Raw genomic sequence first — 22,595 nt, forward strand, 5'->3', positions numbered from 1 at the left:
CTCTGTCAAAAGTCATTTATTGAAAAGTAGTTTGATTCTTAGAACTGCTGCTTCCACACTTTAAACAAATATGGAACCAACATAGAGAAGTTAATGTTGTAGATGATTAATAATTAAGACCTCAGCTTGATTTAAAGCACATTATTCAAGGAAGTAGCTGTTCAAACCTAGAGGTGTTCATCCTGCATAAAAAGAACAAATAGAAGACGTAAACCCTCCTCAATCCACAATGACTATTAAAGAGAAAAAGATAGAGTATGCTGATAGCAATTAGAAAGGAGGATTTGTTTTTCTACAAATAGCCTTTAAGTGACAAAAGGATACAATTTTCTTCTCCAAATCTTTTAAAAAGAAAGATACCAACATATATTTCAACAGTTTTATTTTGATTTTCCCCAAAAGGGAGGAAAAAGGCAAAGAGGTGTTGTGAGATGCATCACATTGTAATTACTTGCAGAATTACAAGTAATTTATTTATTAGTCAGTAAAAGTTAATTTTACTGCCCTATAAAAATACACAAACTAATTTGCGGACTACATCTTAACCATTTTGTATAATTCTTGTGGGTGAAGGAAGCAAAACTATTTGAGAGCTGTATTAATGAAGTAAATAGACAAGTTAAATACAATCAGAATTTTGTATAAAAAAGTTTGGTTGCAAAATCAAAGTCATCAGTAACCACAGGAACTGAGTTTTAAGGAGTAAGTCTGTTCAGTATGGGTGGCTTGATAGCTTTCGTAAAGAACTGGGAAAAATGATGAAGCCCAGATGGAAGCGATTTATCTTCATCAATGAATGGAAAGTTAATTTTATTTTTCAGGTTTTAATCCAAATTCTTGTTTTGTTAGCGGATTCCACTGCGTTCAAGTGTCTCTTTAGAAATTTCTATAGTTCTATAAAAGGATGTCCTATAGTAAGATCAAGATAATTTACCCTGTGTAATACAAGCGCGAAGTGGGACAAACTCCCCAGTTTCTATACACATCCAAACCAACTACAGACAACTACAATGCCTTCCTCAGTCTATTAAACTGTGCTGTGAAAAGTCAGTGAAGTGCCTTTTCAATGAATAAGAGAAACTTGGCTTCAGGGCACATTATTTTAGATGATCTTGGAAGGCTGATCTGAAGAATACAGTGTTTCCCTTGGGCGAATCCAGTATGCAAAACTATGCACATCTGTCTTTCATTGCGTTTGACAATCCTCCTCTTAACCCATATCATGATAAGGAACAGTACTTCAAAATTAAGATAATATCTGTAGTATCTTGTGAATAATGGTAGAGGTTCCATGTTTAAGTCACAAAACATGAAATAAAATTAAAAAAATTGTTCAAATATGACCACAATGCTCTGGATTTATATGCCAATGGCTTGAAGCACTCTTCTCTCATTCTCATTCAGATGGTCTGAGAACACTGCATAGCAAGGCTGCTGTGCAAACTGACACAAGAAATTTGTGAGATAAGCCTAGAAGGAAGACAAAAACAATTAGTTTCACTTCTATAGTACTGAAAGTTTGCTTATACATGGAATTATTTTATGACAGGAATGAAAAGAGGATTATCACAACATGAGATGTTTACACCCTGAAATACAAACAAACACTGCAGCAAAAATGGCTCCCACAATTCTGCAATGCAATCACTGGTCTTTAAAATCAAGCAGCTGCCTCCAGAAATTAAAGGGCTAACAGAATTATTGGATGCATAGTGCACGCTAAGAACAATCAGTACAGCACATCTCAGTCAGAATGGCCATCACCACATCCTGTGGCACTGAATCCATGAATTAATTATACATTGTGTGAAGAATTACTCTCCCTTCCTCTTGTCTCTCAGGTCTGTCTTGAATCTGCAGCCAATTTCAGTGGATGACCCCGAGTTGAGCATTATATGAGGAGTAACCCCTTTCTATCCTAACTATGCATTTTATAAACCTCTATAAAATAAATTTAGAACCTCTATACATTTGGAAGAGAGAAGCATTAGAAATGGATACTTAGCTGTCTCTCCTCCCTGGTCATTTTCCTGCTCAAAATCCCCCTAGCTATTTTCTCCAGGTGGGGTTCTAGCGATATGTTTATTAGCTGTACACATACAACTGGAGTTTCCCCTTCCCAAACTGCTTAGCTCTTTAAAAAAAAAAAAGGCAGAGCACTGTTCAATGTGTTAATCTGCAACATATGGCAAGCACTTATGTCCCCTCTTGTAGATATGTACCATCATTCCCCAGAACACTGGCCTCATCCAAATCAGCTACTAAAGTATCTTGGAATGGTTGTGTAGTATTAAATTATCTTTGTGTCCTTTTATTTGTGCAACACCACTTGAGTTATGTACTGAAAGTTTTCAGGATTATCTATGGTGTTATTAATTACTACAGCAGCACTTTGACAACTTAATTGTAGTTATCTGTTACTGTTGTAGGTGAATCTTTAAAATCATAAGAGAAAAACTACAGTGGCCAACATTTAGAGCAACTCTGCACATGCTGAAAAACATTTTGCATGCACAGCAGAGGAACAATTTTTGCCCTTCCCTCTACAGCCCATGGTGCCTCCTGAAGATATGTCCCTGAGAGAGTTGCAGGACCCACAGGGGCATATTTAAAGGAGATACAAAAGAACTGCAGATGGAATAGGAGATCAGCAAAACTCATCCCTCCGCTACTGCACATACGAAATGTTTTTTGGAGCACACAATATTAATCTGGATGTCAATCAAGGAATATATCTTTAGTATTTGTATTTTAGTCATTAGATTAAAAATAAATAAATGCACAACAGGAACTGGATTTCACACAAAGAGAACAAAACCATAAAATCACCTGTAGGTCTATCTGATAGAGAGGATCCTTAAGTGCATCTGGATCATCCTCATCATCATCTTCATAATAATCATCATCTATCAAGCAAAAATGTTCAAAGGGATGTTCACAAGGGATCTATTATGACAGTTGTCAATATTGGCAGATAATGTGACACTTTTTGCCACATTTTAATTTAATACGGAAGAGACAACAATGAAAAAGACCAGAAATTAGTACATTTCATTTCTTCTCCAGTCACATTTTCAAGTTGTACAGTGAGAGAGAGACGAATGCAAGCATATGTTGTGTGTATAACACTATCCCATTAACCATTTTATTGTTATATATAGTTATCGAAAATAAAGATATACCTCTCTTTGTCACTTCTACCTCACAATTCCAGAAATCCTTCCACTAAATATTGAGGCTAGTCTCCAATATGAATTTGATAGGTTTGCTTAAACAATTTTGTCTTTATGAAATTTATAATAGAAAAAAGGTAGCCTGATTTCTAGACATGTGGTTATCAAAATTTATTTATTAATTATTTTTTACATTTTATATCCCACTCTTCCTCCAAGGAGCCCAAAGCGATGTACTTCATACTTAGGTTTCTCCTCACAACCCTGTGAAGTAGGTAAGGCTGAGAGAGAAGTGACTGGCCCAGAGTCACCCAGCAAGTATCATGGCTGAATGGGGATTTGAACTCGGGTCTTCCCAGTCCTAGTTCAGCACTCTAACCACTACACTATGCTGGCTCTCTGTGCGAAGTAGAATTTCTTAAGCAAGTCCCAAGTACAGGATTTGTGAGGGAGAACAATGAGTAAATGAACTCTTCCCAACTCTTTCCCCCAGTCCAATTTTAAGTAGTTCCTAAAGGTCTAGTGCTCACACAGTAGATGAGGTGGTAGATCTGTGACTGTGCCACTTCAGACAGCAGATGGGAGCTCACTTGACTGAATGCTCCTCCATTCAGAAAATCCTATGTGCAGAAAGCTTATGTGTCAGGGAGAAGTCTAGGCTAGTTCTCTGCAACATATTAGTTTTCTACAAACACTTTTTTTGGTGGGGTTCTATGAAGGAACATTTAAACCTGTGAGCCCTCATCTGAAATGCCACAGTCCAGACCATTTGTAATAGGAAGGCCTTATAGGAAGGTCTTGGGTTGGAAGTGTTTTGTTGGTTGGTTGGTGGCGGGGGAGAAAAAAGTTGCTCACCTGTAACTTATGATCTGGTAGAGATTCATTGACATCCATAAGGACAGTGTCTGTGCCTAAGTAGGAACCATGTGGTAACAATTGTAAACCACCCTGAGCCATTTTGGAAGGGTGGTATACAAATCAAATAAATAATAATAATAAATAATAACAACAATGCCACAGCTCATCGAGGCATCCAAGCCCCACCTCCACACCTACAGCATGCTATTTAAAGGCAGGCTGGGCACCATGTTTCTCAGTTCTTGGACGACCACCATGAAGGATGATCATCCGGATAAACAGGTCAGTTCATCAGCATCGAAAAAGAATGGCTAGCACACTGATATGCACATAGGAGAGCACTACTGTAGAGGGGTGGTCCGGGAGGGTTTTATGGATGTTGACAGATCTCTACCAGATCATAAGTTACAGGAGAGCAACCTGTTTATCTGGATCGAGATCCGTCGAGATCTATAAGTATGGAGCTCACCATGGAGGAGGGTGCAGTAGTAGCTATTGTAACACCCACTTTAAAACACTTCTCCTGAAGCTTGCCTTGGCAGCAGAGCACACATCTATGGCTTAGTGTTTAATTAAAGGTAGCTCCGTGGGCCATGTTGCTGCCTTGCAGATGTCCATGAAAGTTACCTCCAATAGGTGCGCAGCCAATGAAGCGTAGGCACGAGTAGAGTGGGCCTTGATTGCTCCTGGTGGAGAGCTAGTCTTGTGGTAGCAAGCATGACTTGTCCCAAGCTAAGCAGGGTCTGCCCTGGATGCATATGAATGGGAGACTTGATGTGTGAGCACTGTAAGATATTCCCTTAGGAGATGGAGCCACTCTGGAAAGAGCAGAAGGTTCCGAGTTCCCTCCCTGGCTTCTCCAAGATAGGGCTGAGAGAGATTCCTGCCTGCAACCCTGGAGAAGCCACTGCCAATCTGTGTAGACAGTACTGAGCTAGATGGGCCTATGGTCTGACTTAGTATATGGCAGCTTCCTATGTTCCTATGTATGTTCCACAACTTGTAGGCCAACAAGATGAGCTTGACCAGCCAGTTGGACATTCTTTGTCCAGATATGCCGGTGTCTCTGGCAGGACCCTTGTAGGCCACAAAGAGGTGCTTAGTGGTTCTAAAGTCTTTGGTATGCGTTAGGTAGTATGAAAGTGCCCTGCATATATCCAGAGAGTGTATTGTATGTTCTAAAAGGTGTAGATGGTTCCCTGAAGAATGTGGGGAGTACAATGTCCTGATTGAGGTGGAAGCCAGACACTACTTTGGGCAAAAAAATAATAAAAAATCAGAGTCCATATGCATCAGCACCGTATCAGGATAAATCCTGGTGTAAGGGGAATCAATCCTTACGGCTGTAAGTTTATTTATACACTTTACAGTGGTAATAGCGATCAGGAAAACTGTTTTCAAAGTCACAAGCTTGGTGGAAGAAGTAGCCATAGGCTCAAACTGGCTCTGAGTCAATGCAGAGAGCACCAAGGAAATGCTCCATGGCTCTTCTGGAGTACTAATAGGTGGATACACATTCGTAAGTCCTTTCAGAAAAGCTTTACTATCTGGTAAGAAAAAAGTTTTGCTATCACATCCCGGGTGTTTGGAAGAGAGCACTGCCAAGTGGACTCTCAGGGACACATTAGCCAAACTCTGTTTCTTCAGTGTAGTTAAATAGAGGAGTATGTCTTTAATAGTAGCCTGTTTTGCCAGAAAACCATGAGTCTTGGCATAGGACTTAAAATGCAGCCATTTCCCGAAGTAGTTATGTCTAGTGGAGGACTTTCTCTGGTTAAGCAAGATGTTTTTCAGGACTCGATTCGCTATGCTGTCAGACAGAGTGAGAGTACATCTGGGTGGAAGACGAGTCCGTTGTCCTGGGACAGGAGATCTAGCTCTTGAGGCAGACGATGGTAATGGTTTCCCAACAGTTTAAGTAGCTGTGGAAACCATGGCTGTCTTGGCCACCATGGAGTCACTAGGATGCATGATGTAGGAGCAGCCAGGAGACGTGCCACCACTCGGCTTATCAAGGGACACGGTGGGAATATGTACGGTGTCTCGAGTCCAATCTACCTGGAAAATGTCTCCTGGAGACTGAGGGTCGTGTCCTGCCCTCGAGCAAAAGCGAATGCACTTCATGTTTTCTGAAGTTGCAAATAGGTCTATGGTTGGACTCATCCATAGGTTGAAAAGAGGAGCAATATATTCTGTCATGAGCTCCCAGTCGTGTTGCTGTTGCTGTGCGAATATGAGACTTAGATCATCTGCTAGGATATTGTCCAGGCTCTTTATGTGTATGGCTATCAGAAACACCTGATTCCTGATGCACCAGTGCAATAGTTGTAAGCTGAGAGCACACAGGGTAGGTGACACTGTTCCCCGCTGGCAACTTATGTACTTTTGGGCTGTGGTGCTGTCCAACTGTACTTGGATGACTTTGCCTTGCAGTAGTGGTAGGAAGGCCTTCATTGCTTAGAAAATGGCCAGCAAGTCCAGGAAATGGATGTGCAATTGGGCCTGCTGAGGGATCCACTTGCCTTGAATTTGATGGTTCTCGCAGTGGGCACTCCAATCCAGCAGAGACACATCGGTTGTCAACCAGATTGATGGTGATGCAGTCTGGAAAGGGACTCCCTCCAGGAGATTGTGGTCATTCAACGACCAAGACAGTGAGCTTGTATTTGTGATGGTATTTCTATATGCTTGCACTGGCTGTCTCAATTTGGATGGGAAACTGACAGAAACCAAAGCTGCAGCTTCCTCATTTTCAACCGTGCATGGCATATTACTGTGTTGCAGGACACCATAAAGCCGAGGAGTCATTGGATTAGCTGAGCTGGCTGTGATGGATGTTGCTGGAACACCTGGATCAGGTCTCTGATGCATCCATACCTTAAGTACGCTCTCTTGGTTTCAGTGTTCAATACAGCTCTGATGTAGTTGATGACACATACGGGTTCCAGGTGGGATTTTTTCCAATTGACTTGGATCCCCAAGTCTTGGAGAAGAGTTAAAACATATTGTGTCTGAGAAAGTAACTCTCCTTGGTCCCTGGACATCAGGAGCCAATTGTCCAAAGGGAGGTAGATTGCAATTCCCTGCATTCTCAAATGGGAGGTCATTACAGCCATACATTTGGTAAACACTCTTGGGGTGATGGAAAGTCCGAAGGGTAAGACATTGTATTGGTACACTTGTTCACCTACCGTAAAGCGTGGGTACTTCCTGTGTTGTTCCCTTATGCCAGTATGAAAAATAGGCGTCTTTCAAATCCAGCATTGCAAACCAGTTCTCTTGATAGAGAAGTGGTAGCATCTCCTGCAACGCTATCATGTGAAATTTCCTGATGCGAACAAGTTTGTTCAAGTGGTGTAAATCCATGATGGGGCGGATTCCACCATCCTATTTTGGAATCTGAAAATAGCAAGATTAAAAACTCTGTGCCCCCACCACACAGGGGTGATTACATCCTTCTCAAATAACTCCTTCGCTTCCTCCTGCACTGCCAGGGATGGTGGGGTGAATCTCATTCCTGTAAAGTGTGGGGTAGTTTTGAATTCTATGGCGTATCCCGAGGATATGATCTTCAGGACCCAGCGGTCTGATGTTATGCGGTGCCATGTAGGGCCATGGTGTGCCAGCTTGATGGAGCTGTGTGCTGGTGGAAGAGATGGAATTGCAAGGCTGTTGAAGGTGCTTGCCTGCCAAGATGTTAATGTCCCTGGTGGTGGGAATGGGAAGGAGTTTAGGGGTGGCGGTGGGCAGTCTTGTACCTCAAAGGTGCTTCTGAGGTTCAGCTTGCTTGGTTTGTTGAAACTGATTGTTCTTGCCCTTCCCTTGGTATGGACGCTTATGGTATGGATTATGCTGTTTTCTGTAACCATGGTGTTCCTGTTGTCTATAAGGAGGCCTCTGTTTCTTAGAATAAGGACAATACTTAGTGCTGTATGAAGAAGTAGAAGCAAACTTTGTAAAGCCTTCACAGTGATTTGGATTTTTTAAGTTTCTCCATTGTGGAGTCAGTCGTCCCACTGAAAAGTCCCTTTCCATCAAAGGGCGAACCTTCAATCTTCTTCATATCACTTTGAAGGTTTGTAGACTGTAGCCATGCATGTCTTCTCAGTGTAACAGCCGCAGTCAATGAGCAAGATTCTGACTCAGCAAGATTGTTTTGCTGTGCTTAATTGCTGTCTAGTAAGATCAGCCGGCTTGTCCAATGTCTGTTGGAACTTCTTGAATTCTTCAGGTGACAAATTATCTAAGTCACCCTGAAGGGATTCCCACAAGCAGTGGTTATACTTGGGTTATGCAGGCCGAGTAATTTGCTACTTTTATAGATAAACATGAAGTGGAGTATATTTTCTCCCGAAAAGATCTAATTTTCTTCCCTCATCAGGTGGAGTGGTGTGACATCTCCCTGATTTTGATGAGGTGGCACAGTCAATAACCAGGGAGATTGGTGCAGGATGCTTTAAAAGGTAGGTGTTATCTTTTTCTTGTATACGGTATAAACTTTCTAGTCTCTTTGAGGTAGGAGTGGGTGTATGTACTACCTCCCAAGCACTAGAGATGACCGGCAGAACAGAAGAGCCACGGGTTGAGAGGCCTGTGATTTGACCATGAAATTATCTATCGTGGAGAGCTATATATCGTGGAGAGCTCCAATTTCAAATCCAAGCCTAATGCCTCACCCATGGCCCTTACATGTTTGTGGTAAGCTTTCATCTCCTCATTTGGAGAAACATAGGTGGAAGGTGGTACATCAGTGAGAGGATCTGCCAAACTATCTGGATCGTCAGAGTCAGATTCAAAATCAATCCATGATGGTCTAATGGAGATCCAGTCGGGTAAGTTGGAATACGTGTCTGGGTCCCTGAGGTAGATCTTATTGACAGAGACTGTTTCTGTGCTTGGGTACTTTTATCCCTAAGTGGTGGAGGGGCTGTTTGTGTGGTCTGAGACACTCCAGTAAGTGTTAGAGCCAGTACTGATTCAGACGCAAATGTTACAGTCTTGATCGGAGCATCTCTGCTTGCTAAGATGGCAATTGGTAGCGAGGAAGCAATTGGATTGTATGACCTTGGCACAAAGGATTTCCATGGTCTTTCCTCTTAGTAATCATATGGAACCCCTGGAGAACAGGTCCCCATGGATGTCATGGCAAGGGCTGAGCCTGGTGCCAACGTATGGGTAAATCCACAAGAATGCCAGGCTAAAGCATTTTCTAGTTGAGTAGCTGATAAAGTAGATGGCTGAAAATGTACTGGTGGAGCCAATGAGCACAAGCGAGATCCATCAGCACTTGAAGCGGGAAACCCCTTGAATGTTGATGTAGATGGGGTGCTAGAACAAGAGTCCATGATTTATAACAGTGTGCATGCGGTTGTTGGATCCAAGCTGGTACCCCTGTCCGCTTCTTCCTCTTCCATGACATCGAACGTCGGCATCGGTATTTGACAAGGCAAGATTTGTCTTGAGGCCGACTGTACTGGCGTATGCAGAGTCAATGCTGGAAGTGGAAAATGTGGAACTGGAGTTGTCAGTGACAATGGTGTGCCATGGTGACGTTCTGTCGGCGCTAGTGATGAGGCAATCGGCATCGACACTGGGGATGATGCACGAGCCCTCAATGTCAATCATGCCGGTGTTGGTGGGTGATCGGCATCAAAAGGCTCCATCGGCGTATAGGGAAGCGGTGACTACTTTGATGTTGAGGAAGATCCTTTGGAAGGATCAGTGTCGGCAGCCTTCGACTTCGACACTGGTATCGGCTTCAAATGCAGCTGCTGTAGGCTCGATGGAGACGGTGTTTGATCTCAAGTTAGATCAATAGTTTTAGGCTTCTTTGGCTTTGGTGTTGAAGGACACGTGTCAGTAGTCTATCGTTTAGCCATGGACTTTGTAGGCTTCATTACTGAACCAGCACCAGTTGGAGGTTTTGGGTTCTGAAAAGTCGCCGAAGACTTGGGTGGCTTCAATGTCGAAGGTGTTTTTGGCGGCATTTTCAAAAACAAAGTTGATGGGCGGAGTTCACCCGGAGTCAAGAAGCTTAAGACATCATCATAAATGGCGGCACAAAGCCAAAGTGCCCTATTCTTGCAAGTCTGTTTTGAAAAAGACAGACAAATTTTGCAAGGAGACATGTTGTGCTCTTCTCCTGAGTAAATGAGACACAACTCATGGAGATCTTTAAAGAAGAGTTTTGCCTTACAGCCTTCAAACCTCTTAAAGCTCCATTTCTCCTCAGCCATATCGCTAGGCAGTACGTAAGCCAAAGTCCGAAGGTCCAAAAACACCATTCATTGTCTGTCAAGTAAATACCAATTGTTGTCTGTCAGCCAGAAATAGGTCAAATATCTGAAATAATCATTGTCCGTCAGTCAGAAATAGGTCAAATACCCAAAATAACCCCCACCCCCAAAAGATGAACAAAGAAGATACAATAAAACGCTGAAGAACTATTCCGACGAGGAGTGACAGACCGAGGTCCAAACACAATGGCAGTCGGAAAAGAACTGAGGAACATGGCACCCAGCCTGCCTTTAAATAGCATGCTGTAGGCGTGGAGACGGGGCTTGGACGCCTCGAGGAGCTGCAGCATTGTTACCGCGTAGTTCCTGTGCAGGCATAGAACCCATACTTATGGATCTCGGCAGATCTCGATCCAGATCCACCCCCATTTCTTCACATATGTTCCTTGGGACTGATATAGAATCCTAAGCAGTCCCAATTCTGATCCAACCTTAGATTAGCTTGCCCCAACACCTGAAGTTCTATCAGCTCAGGAATCTACATGTTTTGCCTTGATTCCAAAAGGCTCAATTTTCTCTTTTTTCATGGATACCTAGAATATTTGGATATATAAGGTGTCTGTCTGATATTGTGAGAACCCATCTTCTTGTCAGCAGTTATGTGCAAAGTACTTATAACCAAGACATATCCGCCCCACCCTGAGATAATCTTTACCATTTCAGGACTGCTTTGCTCACCATATTTGTTTGTGGCAAGAATATCTGACAATAGCTGGCCTGTTAACCCTTCATCCTCTTCTTCCTCTTCTTCATCTTCCTGATCCTCCCACATATCATTGGACTCCTCTGTCAATTAAAAAAGCTGTTTGTGTCATAAGGTCTGTTTCCCCCATCCCGACCCCCAGTAATAATCACCACTGGAACTCAGTTTTTGTTTTATTAGTAGGGAAGCACACTGAAAATTGTTTCAGTTCGGACAGTTTTGCATTTCCAAGCAAAAAAACAGATTTCCAAGGAGGCTACTATTCTTGCAAAAAATATTCTGAATAGAAAACCTTAAGATTGACAATGGAGTATTCTACATATGTAGGTACATACATTGCTTATATCTCAATCCTATGTACACAGATCTAGAAGTCAGTTTCGGTGATTTCCATTTTATTTGCTGCCATGTAAACTGGTTTTAGGATCAGGGTAATACTTGAATGCATGATTCCAACTGGAAAGACTGATTTCATAAGTCATACTATTGCCTTGTTCAGTGTCTAGAAAAAATTACTCTCATAATATTGATTTTCTATGTAAACTGGAGGAATTAAAACATGCTAATTAACAAAAATTCACCACATTCTAGAAATTAAAAGTTTCCTGTTTCTGAAACAACCAAGCAAGATCTAATGGGTAACATTTTTGTTGACTGCCGGGTTCATGCAGTGCTCTGATTATAGCTGATGTTTTTGTCCTACAGAAGCAGTATTAATGTATTACGTTTAACAGCAAAAGTTTACTATCATAAAAAAGTCACACCAACATAGTACCTTGACTCCAGTCTGCAGCAGTTTGGCGAGAAGCATTTGCCTCCATTGCATTAGAAAGTTCATTTATTATCAACTTTAAAATTTTAACTAACAAAGGAATGTTTGTCCACCGTTCAGGATCTATAGGGCACATAAAGCATCTTTTTAATTATTATTAAAGACTCTCCAGAAACACAATGAAACTAAAGATATGCTCCCTACTGATTTGAAGAGGCATTCTACAATTAGCTGAACTTTACAATATTTGAAAGCTCCCACTTTAAAAAAAACAGCAAGAATCAACCCCTCAGTACAAAACATGTGTACCACAATCCTCCTAACAATTGTTTTCTACACTCAAAATTAAGACGTATTGAGTACTGTGTACAGTTATGGTCACCATATCTCAAAAAGGATTTTACAGAACTGGAAAGAGTACAGAAGAGGGCAACCAAACTGATCAGGGATCTTAACCACCTTCCTTATGAGGTATAAGATTTGAGATTTCTTAGTATAGAAAAATGGCAACTAAGAAGACATGATAAAGGTTTATAAAATTATGCATGGTACAGAGGGAGCGTATAGAGAGAAGTTATACAACACAGATCCAGAGGTCATCCCATGAAACCAATAGCTAGGAAATTTAGAAAGGACAAGAGGAAGCACTTTTTCACACAATGCATAATCAATCTATGGAATGCTCTGTCATGGAATGTGTTAATAGCCATTAGCTTGGATGGCTTTACATGGGGCTTAGATCAATTCTTGGAGGACAAGTCTGTCAATGGCTACTAGTCTTGATGGCTATAGGCTGTCTCCAGGTTCAGAAGAAGGAGAGCCAGAGTGGGAGAAGGGGCATGCCCATCTCCTGAATTTCTGGAAGCTGGATCAGATAGGACTTGGGCCTGATTCAGAAAGGCTTTTCTTGTGTTCTCACGAGCAGTGGTCTTTGCAGAAATTGGGCTGTGTTACATGTGGATCATTTGTATACTCCTTATTATGGTATCCTATTATTAAACAGATTATCTTTGTGTATTTATTAAGTCACAATTGTTTATTGAATCTGACCAAACAGCTGCAATACAAAGGACTATTTTTATGTTTACATTTTGTATTGGGCATTGCTATTCTTACTGTCCATGAGTTTGAACCAAACCAGAAATAAACATGCATGGCACAACATTAAAGCATATAAATTATTTACCTGTACACGTCCCACTGCTTTTGATGGAACTTGCAAATACTACATAAAAATCCACAAAATTTGAAAATGTGTGCCATCATAGACCACATACTGAGTCACATTAGTGTTGTCTACACTGACTCTAGGATTTCAGACAGGGATCTTATCCAGTTGCATCTGGAAATGCCAAAGATTGAATCTTGGGCCTTCTGGATGCAAAGCATATGCTCAACCACTGAGCTAAATTTAATTAAAACCTATTTTAAAGGGTTTATGGGCCTGTCTGATTCGTCTTTCAAGAACATTTTGATCACTTACTTTTGGCTGCTTTTGATCTTGTGCGTATTCCCTCTTCCATATTAAATATTTCTTCCCCTTTTACCCTAATATCCTGAAGACGCTTGTCATCCGTGTTGATACCATACTGGAGGAGTTTACACAGAGCTACCGAGCTGAATTTTTAAAAAAAGCAAACATCACACATTTGGTCATTTCACCCATAGAGATGTCCTACCTACAATATTTAGCTATACTGGACATATATGCAGAGTTGCAGGAACATATCCCAACAGTATCTGTTTGGATCTGCTCCTTTGGATGACCTGCCTGCAAATCCTTAACAAGGGCTGGTTTGTAGTTTCTCAATACAATCACTTTCATTCAGTGACAGAGTGCTATTCCCAAGTACAGTTTCCTCAAGATCTCTTGTGTTTGATTTTGTGGCATCATCTGTTTATTATCTCTTTAAAGAGATACTACAATTTCCCACAGTTTTCAATCATTGCCAAAAGGTATCTTCCACAGAAGTTCAGTAACCATAAGCAGGAGCCATAATCCAACTAGCCTTTTCAACCCTGTCTAGGACTTTCATAGTAAGGAAAAAATTAACAGCACTAGGCAACCACTCAGCTGTAGTTTTTGGTGACCCAATATATAATTTTAGGGTTTGATATCATAGACCAGTGGTCATATACAACTGGCAAAGGAAAGGTTGTGCCGTCAAGTCAGTGTCGACTCCTGGTGACCACAGAGCCATGTGGTTTTAGTGGTAGATTACAGGAGAGGTTAACCATTGCCATATCCCGTGCAGTATGAGTTGATGCCTTTCAACACCTTTCTATATTGCTGCTGGTGTGTTTCCCATATTTTGGGAAACACACCAGCGGGGATTCGGACCAACAGCCTCCTGCTCTCTAGGCAGGCTACCTCCCCACTGGAAATACTGGTATACAGACTCTCCACTTGGGATAAGGATATACAAAGCACTCAACACTGATGAAGTCATCCCCCACAAAAGTTATAAAGATTCCCACTTTAAAATGTATCTAGAAGTTTAGACTACAACAGCAATCAATGTTCTCCATCGATCCTACCTACTACAAAGGGAGAAAACCTTTTTTCATATGGATCTGGCAAGCATCTTTTGTGCCTTTCTAATATTAAGATTTATTTGTTTATTTGTTTGTTTGTCTATTTGTTTGTTTGTTTGTTTAATATACTGCCTGACTCCAAAGGCTCTAGGCAGTTCATAAAAACAATCACAAAAATAATAAAACAAACATTCAGAGATTGTTAAAAGTCTGGCTGAAAAGATGCATCTTAAGGGCTCTTTTGAAGGCTGGCAAAGATGTTAAACCATGAGAGCTGGTCTTGTGGTAGCAAGCATGACTTGTTCCCTTATAGCTAAGCAGGGTCTGCCCTGGCTGCATATGAATGGGAGACTTGATGTGTGAGCACTGTAAGGTATTCCCCTAAGGGGATGGAGCCGCTCTGGGAAGAGCAGAAGGTTTCAAGTTCCCTCCCTGGCTTCTCCAAGATAGCGCTGAGAGAGATTCCTGCCTGCAACCTTGGAGAAACTACTGCCAGTCTGAAGACAATACTGGGCTAGATAGACCAATGGTCTGACTCAGTATATGGCAGCTTCCTATGTTCCTAATGTCTATAGGGAGCGCATTCCATAGCCTAGAAGCGACTACGGAGAAGGCCAGCTCCCGAGACACCGCCAGACGAGCCGGCAGCATACAGAGATGGATCTCACTCAATGATCTCAGTGTGTGGTGGGGATCATGCAGAAGGCGGCGCTCTCCTAGCTAACTCAGTCCTAAGCCATTTAGGGCTTTTAAAGGTAATCACCAGCACTTTGTATTTTCCTAGAAACCTATTGGTAACCAATGCAACTGCTGTAAAACAGCCATAATATGGTTTCTCCGAGACACCCCAGAGACCAATCTAGCCACTGCATTTTGAAACAACTGAAGTTTCCAAACAACATACACACCCCAGTTCAATCCATTTAGCAATATAATAGTGAAAAGAATGGCATACTATAGTGGTAAATCTCCAATGGTCGTGTTTGCAAAACCTGCTAACATCACTGCAATCCTGCTGCTGGGTGGAGCGCTCTCCTATGGTTGAATGTTTCCATCTGCTCCACCCCAACCCTTCAGGGACTAGGGATGTGCCCAAATCGGTTTGGCAGTCCTTTTCTGGACCGCCGAACCAGTTCGGAGGTCTGTTGTTCAAGCCGGTTCGGGCAGGGGTGGGGGGTTACCTTTAAGGGACCAGGAGCATGCTCTTCTCCCCCACCAGGTTTCCCCCGCCAGTGCTCTTGCCAAAATCGCTGACGTGGGGCAGCAGCGTATCTCCTTGCCACCCCAGTCAGCATCAAATGGTAAGTGCTTGACTTGTCAATGCTGCAGTGAAGCAGCAGTTTCATTAGTTACTAGTCCACTTCCGGGCTAGATTCAAGGTGCTGGTCTTGACCATTAAAGCTCTACATGGCTTGAGGCCGGGGTACCTGTCAAACCGCATTCGCCCATATGAACCTACCAGGGCCCTCCACTCTTCATCTCAGGCCCTGCTTATGGTCCCATCACTAACAGAGTTGGTGGAGACTAGAGACAGAGCCTGTTCGGTTGTGGCCCCTTGGCTTTGGAACACCCTCCTTGAAGAGCTTTGCCATGCTCCCTCTCTGTTTTTTTAAAAACAACTTTTTAAAAAGGCTTTTAATGTTTCATCTGCTGCCTTTTTTTAGCTTTTTAACGAACTGTTAATTGACACTTTTAAAAAGATATGTGATTTTAATTGTGGTTTTAGCCTGGTTTTTTAACTTGTTTAATTTAATTTGTTAAGTTAAACAAATTAACTTTACATTGTATCTATTTTTATTCATGTTGTGAGCTGCCCTGAGCAGTAGTGTACTGGAGGGGTGGGGTATAAATATTTTAAATAAATAAACCCTGCCACATGTGCGAAGCATGTGAACATAGTACTACATGTGATGGGACTGCAGTGTTATCAGCAGATTCTGCAAATGTGTCTTTGATGAAGTTAACAACACTATCTACTGTTTTGTACACAATGCTAAATTGGCACTACTAAATATGTTTGAATAAGAACTTCAGGACACTGAACAATAAGTGTTTTGTTTTTCTCTTGTTTTTCTCTTACTTACAGCAAGATTAGAAAGCACCCTGACAGAAGAGTCCTAACTCACCTACACAAAAGTATGAAAATATTTTTGTGATCAAGAAATACCTTACCTGACCTTGCCTTCATACTGTCCATAGAATAAGTGTTGTCGACACATCCACTCTGACATTACAAACTCTAGAGCAGGCTTGCCTGTTGGCCCAGGTAGACTACAAAGAAATTCTAGCAGGGGTTCCAACTGGGAATGAACCAGGTGAGCAAACACCATGATCAGAGACTGCAAGAGGAACAAAGTAACGGAAATATCTTTTTTATTTTGGAGTCTTAATTGTTTTGCCAGTGCTTGAAACTGAATTCAACATACAGTATCCTGCAAATTGTCAATTTAAATGGTTAGTCCTCGGCTGCTCAACTTCACTCCTCCTGCAGATGTTGGTCTACAACTTCCATAATCCCTGGCTATTGGCCACTGTGGCTGGGGATTATGAGAGTTGCAGTCCAAAAACAGCTGGAGGGCCAAAGTTGAGCAGCCCTGGGTTAGACATTGGACAATAGAGGCAGACATCCTGATTATTGCTATGCACATGCAGTCAAAAGCAGCATGAGTGCAGCAGATGCATTCCTGCTTCTGAAGCAGAGGCACAGTGTACGTTTGTAGAATTTTCACAGAACTCTTATTCACCTGAAAGCACACCGAGAAATGTGCAAATGTGTCCTTTAGGGTCATGTGACATATATTTAAGAATGTCAGAGCATTTATGGGGTAAGGAGAGATCGGTAAAAATCCCCCCTGCGCATGAGCACCTATGCTTCAGAAGCAGGAATTCATCCGCTGCATACTAACAGTTTTAGGATGTTGACCAGTGAGTAAAGGACCTGTCGAAGTTAATACAAAGAAATTATACCTCCATTACATAAACAATCTAATCTCTGTTCAACCCGGCATAATTATTGTAAAAGATCTTCCCTCAGCTCTAGGCTACATATTCTAACCAACTCCTCATCTCAATTATCATTATAACAGATGTGCCATCCAGGAGTTCTTCAGTTTTCAACTGAAAGTAATAATGAACACAGATATAAAATTATCGGTTGCTCCAAGTCTATTTCAAATATTAGAAGGCAAACTGTTTTGTATGTCAATAATTCTCAGATGTTACAGGGAACATGCTATTCCAGAAAGAATGGATAGGGTCCCAACTTACTGCTCTGTGAACGGAAGACCTTTCCATTCATGGAAGGTAAGTTGTGTTAACATAACGATTCCTTTTTTTATTAGAACTCTCCTCCTGTGAATGGAAAGAGCTTCCACTCAGTGGGTTTACCCACTGGATAAAGAAACTTGTGAATTCAATCCAGATAAATCCTACCCACTCACAACTAGAATACTCCCTTTCTCTGCATTTAGTGGGTGCACCCATTACCAAACGAGCCTTGCTCTGAACCAATTCCATGAGAGGACAAGGGTAAGGCTTCTCACTCTGTCAGCTTATAATCAAGGTTTCCTCTGGCTTCCATCCTCCTTACCTGCATGACAGTGAGTGTTGCTGCTTGTTGCATTTTACTAAGAATTGCTCTCAGAATCTGGTCGAGATTTTCTCCCAATTCACTCCCTGCTTTGGAAATCAATGTGGAAACTAATCTGCCTACAAAGGCAGCTGTGAATTCTGAGGTGCGTGGATCTAGAAGCTGGCTCACCACCTGCATCACGTACCACAGTCCATTGTGGCCTTGCTCATCATGCCACTGTGCAATTTGTTCCAGTGCTACCGAGATATATGCACGTAGACACTCGCCACCATTCTGGGTTTTAAAAAAAAATGTTATGAGAACTTGCTCTTTCAACCTACCAAATTCAGATATTTAAACAGCATTGTAAGCGCAAAGGGAAAGATTAAGTTGTTGAGCTGGTATGAGGAGACCAACACAAATAAGCAGCAGGAGATCTTTCCATGTGACCTTGCTCCCTTTCTTATCCATTGTATTCCCTGGCTCTGTGCCAAGGACAAACAAAAATGCTGCCAGTTCATTTTCAGTTGGCACAAGCATTTGTTATGACAAGATTTTTAACTTATGCACTAAAAGTCCAGCAAATGGCTTGAAGGCACATGAATGCAATTCTTGCCTTCTAAGGGCAAGGGGCTCCAAGTTCTTCAGAGAAAGAGCAGAGTATCAGTTTGGTAGGTAATTAGTCAGTCAACCACTAGGGACTAAGCTGGGCAATTCTAATTTGTAAAAATTTGAGCTAGCCTGAAAGGCAAGCATGGGAGTACCACTGTCAACTAGAAGAGACAAAGATATGATTAAAATAATAATAATATATTTAGTTATTATAGTTTTACGGCCATTAAAAAAATCTTAATGGGAATTCTCTTTCCCTGGAAATAAAGGTCAGTGAAGGCAGTGGCACGTATGTCGTACTTGCTAGTTCATGGGATCATGCAAGGTAAATTTCAAGTGTGAAAAGTGCACCTGACCTAAAATTGTATCATTAAAGAGAGAAGTACATAGGTTTTCAAGTAAATCACAGATTGCCATTTCTGCTCTAGAAATCCAAAGAGGTTATTCAGTACTAAGTGGATGGCTTGAACACAGACATGTATGGACAACCTATAGCCTCTAAAATCTTCCCTCCTCCCAACAAAGATTACCTGCATGGTAGCATGGTCATCTGTGTGCAGGCTACACTGAGCAACAGCAGGAAAGCCTTGGCAGATTAAGAGCTCTGAGAGGGGAGGTTTAGTATTTCTCACTACTGTTGTCAATATGTCTATCGAAGTCTGAAAAGGAAAAATAGAGAGAGAAGACGTGTCTAGTTACGGGGAAAAGGGCACACACCACAATGACAGCATGTATATCATATTTACTAAAACAAGTGATGGGGTGGGGGACTGTATGAGATAATAGCTAATTCCTGGATTAAATAGGTGAACATCAGTATACACCTTGTTAGATATATTTTTCAGTTAACATAACCAGTTCCTTTAAGGCAGATTTGTTTGTATGGATCATGTTTTGTTATCCTCAAAATACCAATACAGGATTCTTCAAAGTGGTCATGAACTGTAGTAAGAAAAGTGGTAGCAAATAGAATAGCATTTGTAATTTTCTGAATCCAAGACACACAACTTGGAAGCAAGCTCTTCCAGTTTCTTTAGTCATGAAACGGCTACTGAAATAGGGCTAATCATGCGGCCTGAAAAATTAAGAGACAGGCAACAAGAGAAAAACCTTTTTGCTATACACGCCCCCCCCCCGATCTTTATGGAGAACTTGTTATTTTGAGAGGGTACCCTCATACTTACTGCACAAAGCCCTGCTGGAATCTTATCAGGAGGAGCCTGCATGATACTGACAAGAGTTGGGATTAATCTCATCTGCATTGCATCTTGGCAGGCTTCTATTTGTGCTAGTTCCTTGAAGATATCTTGGGCAAGAGAGGCAACAACAGGATCTAATGCAAGACAGACACTGATTACTATTGAGCAATATTTTTATAAAGTCCATTGTAATAAGAAAAGGAAATAGGTTGGTTTAAACTAGTCTTACTAAATTGAAGAAATTGCTCTTCTAGAATACTGCTCTGGCAGAGCATTCCTTTCTACTTAAGTATAATGAAGTTTGCTTTAAATTCTTAGGCACTGAAAGGGAAGACACAGCTGTAATGGCTGATACTCCTGCTTCAGTGTTACAAACTAGAGAAAATGCACTGTCATAATAACAACCTCCGAACTCCTAAATGATATTTTGCCATCCCTTTGTACCGCCAGAAGAGATTCCCACTTATGTCAAAATGTCCTTGGTTTTTCTTAATGCATTACACTATTTAAGTCATCTAGGGCCCCACATTTTTTTTTTTAAAATGCAGACTAATAGTTAAGAATAAGGGCTAAGCAATGAAAAAGGATGTTTATCCTTTGGTTCTAGATTCTAGGGTGGTGTTTAACAACATTATAGACCTGACTGCAGAGAGTCATAAGGCCTTGAGTTTCAAGAGTTTTTTTAAAAGTGGAAGTTTGCAATCATTAATGCTAAGAAACTAATGTCATCCTATTCTAATACCCAGAGAGAAGTATAAAATTAACACTTTGTTTGCTGGTTAAGGATTGCATCTAACTACACACCAATTTAAAATTTGTTCCTTGCTGTCAATCAATCAACAGTCATGCAAGAGGTTGCCGCAGAGGCAACCTCTATGAGAACCAGGTATAAAAAAGTATAAGATTTCAACCATCAATAATGCAAAATCTCACTGCAATGTACAATCTCCAAGGCTGACAAAATAATACTGGCTTTATTCAAAAGCTGAGAATATCAGCTTTGTTATTTACAGATTCATTATGCACATAATTAAGGTTCTAATCTCCAAGAGTCTACTCAGTCTTTGCTATAACATTTTCTATGATTTGGATTAAAGCACAAGAGAACGTTCTCTTCTTATTGGACTTTCTCATCTAGATGGGCATCATTGATGTATTTCACAATAAAACACACACACACACACACACACAAATACAAACACCTGAGTCATCCTGCCATCAAGAGCTTGCATGGGCACATACCATTACTATATTTGAGAAAAATTGCAATGGTGAAGGGACAAATCTTGTTCTCTACACTTGCTGTAAAGGCTGGAGCTACTGTGCAGACAATGCAAAGTGTTTCCATCACAAGATTGAGAACTTCTGAACTAAACTGAGCTGCTAAGTGGATTAATCCATCAAGGATACTGGGAAGGAAAGGTTGTAAGACATGTGTGCTTTCAGAGATTTTCAGTTGGTCACAGTACCTAGAAAAACAAGAGTTTCAACAGGTCAATAATATGGTAACAATGTGTAATATTTTGCTTACAAATAATTATGATATTAATAATTACAGGTACCACATCATCTTTGTCATAGCAAGAAGCCCTGAATATTAAACATTTTCTCATATCAGTCCACACCTAACAGAAATACACCTCATTTTCTGATCTCCTTACCCCCAAATAGCCCTTACTGCAGAAATTCGCACAGAAGGCGGTTGGGTTTCATGAAGACCACTGACTGTGGCTTGTAGGAACTGCTGGATGAGCTCTGGTGACATTGCAACTGTAAAGCGACTAGCAGCCCAAAGAGCACGACCAAGCAGAAAAGGAGACACTGACGAGAGAGAGAGAGAGAGAGAGAGATTGAGAAAGAAAGCGCTAGTACTATTGTTATTACATTCCTCTCTCAAGTAAAAATAAATGATGTGTTTTTAACGTGTTTTTATCTATAATTTTTATCTTTGTATGAATTTTAAATGTGTTATATTGTATGTTTTAATTTTGTACACCACTTAGAGATTTTTATACTAGGTGGTTTATAAATTCAATAAATGAATGAATGAATGAATGTGTGTACCATCATAAAGCTGGGTGCAGTATATTTCCAAGCTATCTACTGGGATGCAATGAACAAATAAGATGCCTAATTATGTATGCATTTTTATGTATAGAAAGCTCCCCAGGGAAGGTAAAATCAACTACTGAGTGCTGTTGAAAGCCATGGTGGCATAAGACAGCAAGGTAGTAAGTAAAGGTCTTTGGAAACATGTATATGATCCATTTTCCCTTGATGGATGCAGAAGGGGAAAGAGATACAATGGCTCCAGAGTTATGAGTTTTGAAGGTGTGGCAACAGTTTCTATTGGAAGGGCATGAGGAGATTCAAGGAAACTTGGGGTGGGGGATAATGAAGGGGAGGTGGAAACCAGTGCCACTCCCACCCTTGCACTCAAAAACATCCACAAAATATTTTCCATAAATTTTTGTGCATAACAAAGTGAAGACTTAAAGAACTAATTCCTCTATCATGCATCTATCATGCAAATACATTGAATTCATACTCCTGAATTTTGAAATACATGCTCTTGAATTTTTGCTCTTTATTTTCTAGGCACCAATCAATAAAGCAAGTGACGAGCTACCTGATAGGTTGAGGTCTGCAAGAACAACATTTGTTAGGAATCCATGCATGTCAAAGTGTATTCTGCCATTCTTCACACTGTCTGTCATAAGAGATTTGACTGAACCTAAAGCCAGCATGCAAGCTTCATGTATCTTCCACCTGCAACAAACACACACTTTCTTTAGAGAAATGTGTTTTAGAAAACTAATTTACTGCTAGCAAGGTGATAAAGAAGCTTTGTCACCATTATTCACATGAAAGGCAAA

General features: G+C 41.0%; 1 protein-coding gene across 2 annotated transcripts in view; it reads right to left on the minus strand.

Annotated features, from left to right (window-relative positions):
• Positions 1–22,595, minus strand: part of IPO9 (importin 9) — a 66,862-nt gene continuing 44,267 nt past the window's right edge. For both annotated transcript variants that reach the window (XM_053246495.1, XM_053246496.1), the window contains exons 13-24: positions 22,349–22,488; positions 21,381–21,540; positions 20,962–21,188; positions 19,705–19,853; positions 19,051–19,179; positions 17,927–18,202; positions 16,510–16,676; positions 13,286–13,419; positions 11,806–11,925; positions 11,006–11,113; positions 2,830–2,906; positions 1–1,470 (exon numbers count right to left, since the gene is read on the minus strand). In XM_053246495.1, coding sequence (XP_053102470.1) covers positions 1,360–1,470; positions 2,830–2,906; positions 11,006–11,113; positions 11,806–11,925; positions 13,286–13,419; positions 16,510–16,676; positions 17,927–18,202; positions 19,051–19,179; positions 19,705–19,853; positions 20,962–21,188; positions 21,381–21,540; positions 22,349–22,488 — 1,798 coding nt within the window. In that variant the 3' untranslated portion in view covers positions 1–1,359. The remainder of the gene's footprint in view (positions 1,471–2,829; positions 2,907–11,005; positions 11,114–11,805; positions 11,926–13,285; positions 13,420–16,509; positions 16,677–17,926; positions 18,203–19,050; positions 19,180–19,704; positions 19,854–20,961; positions 21,189–21,380; positions 21,541–22,348; positions 22,489–22,595) is intronic.

The sequence above is a fragment of the Hemicordylus capensis genome, chromosome 4, assembly GCF_027244095.1.
Source record: "Hemicordylus capensis ecotype Gifberg chromosome 4, rHemCap1.1.pri, whole genome shotgun sequence".
Taxonomy (NCBI): domain Eukaryota; kingdom Metazoa; phylum Chordata; class Lepidosauria; order Squamata; family Cordylidae; genus Hemicordylus; species Hemicordylus capensis.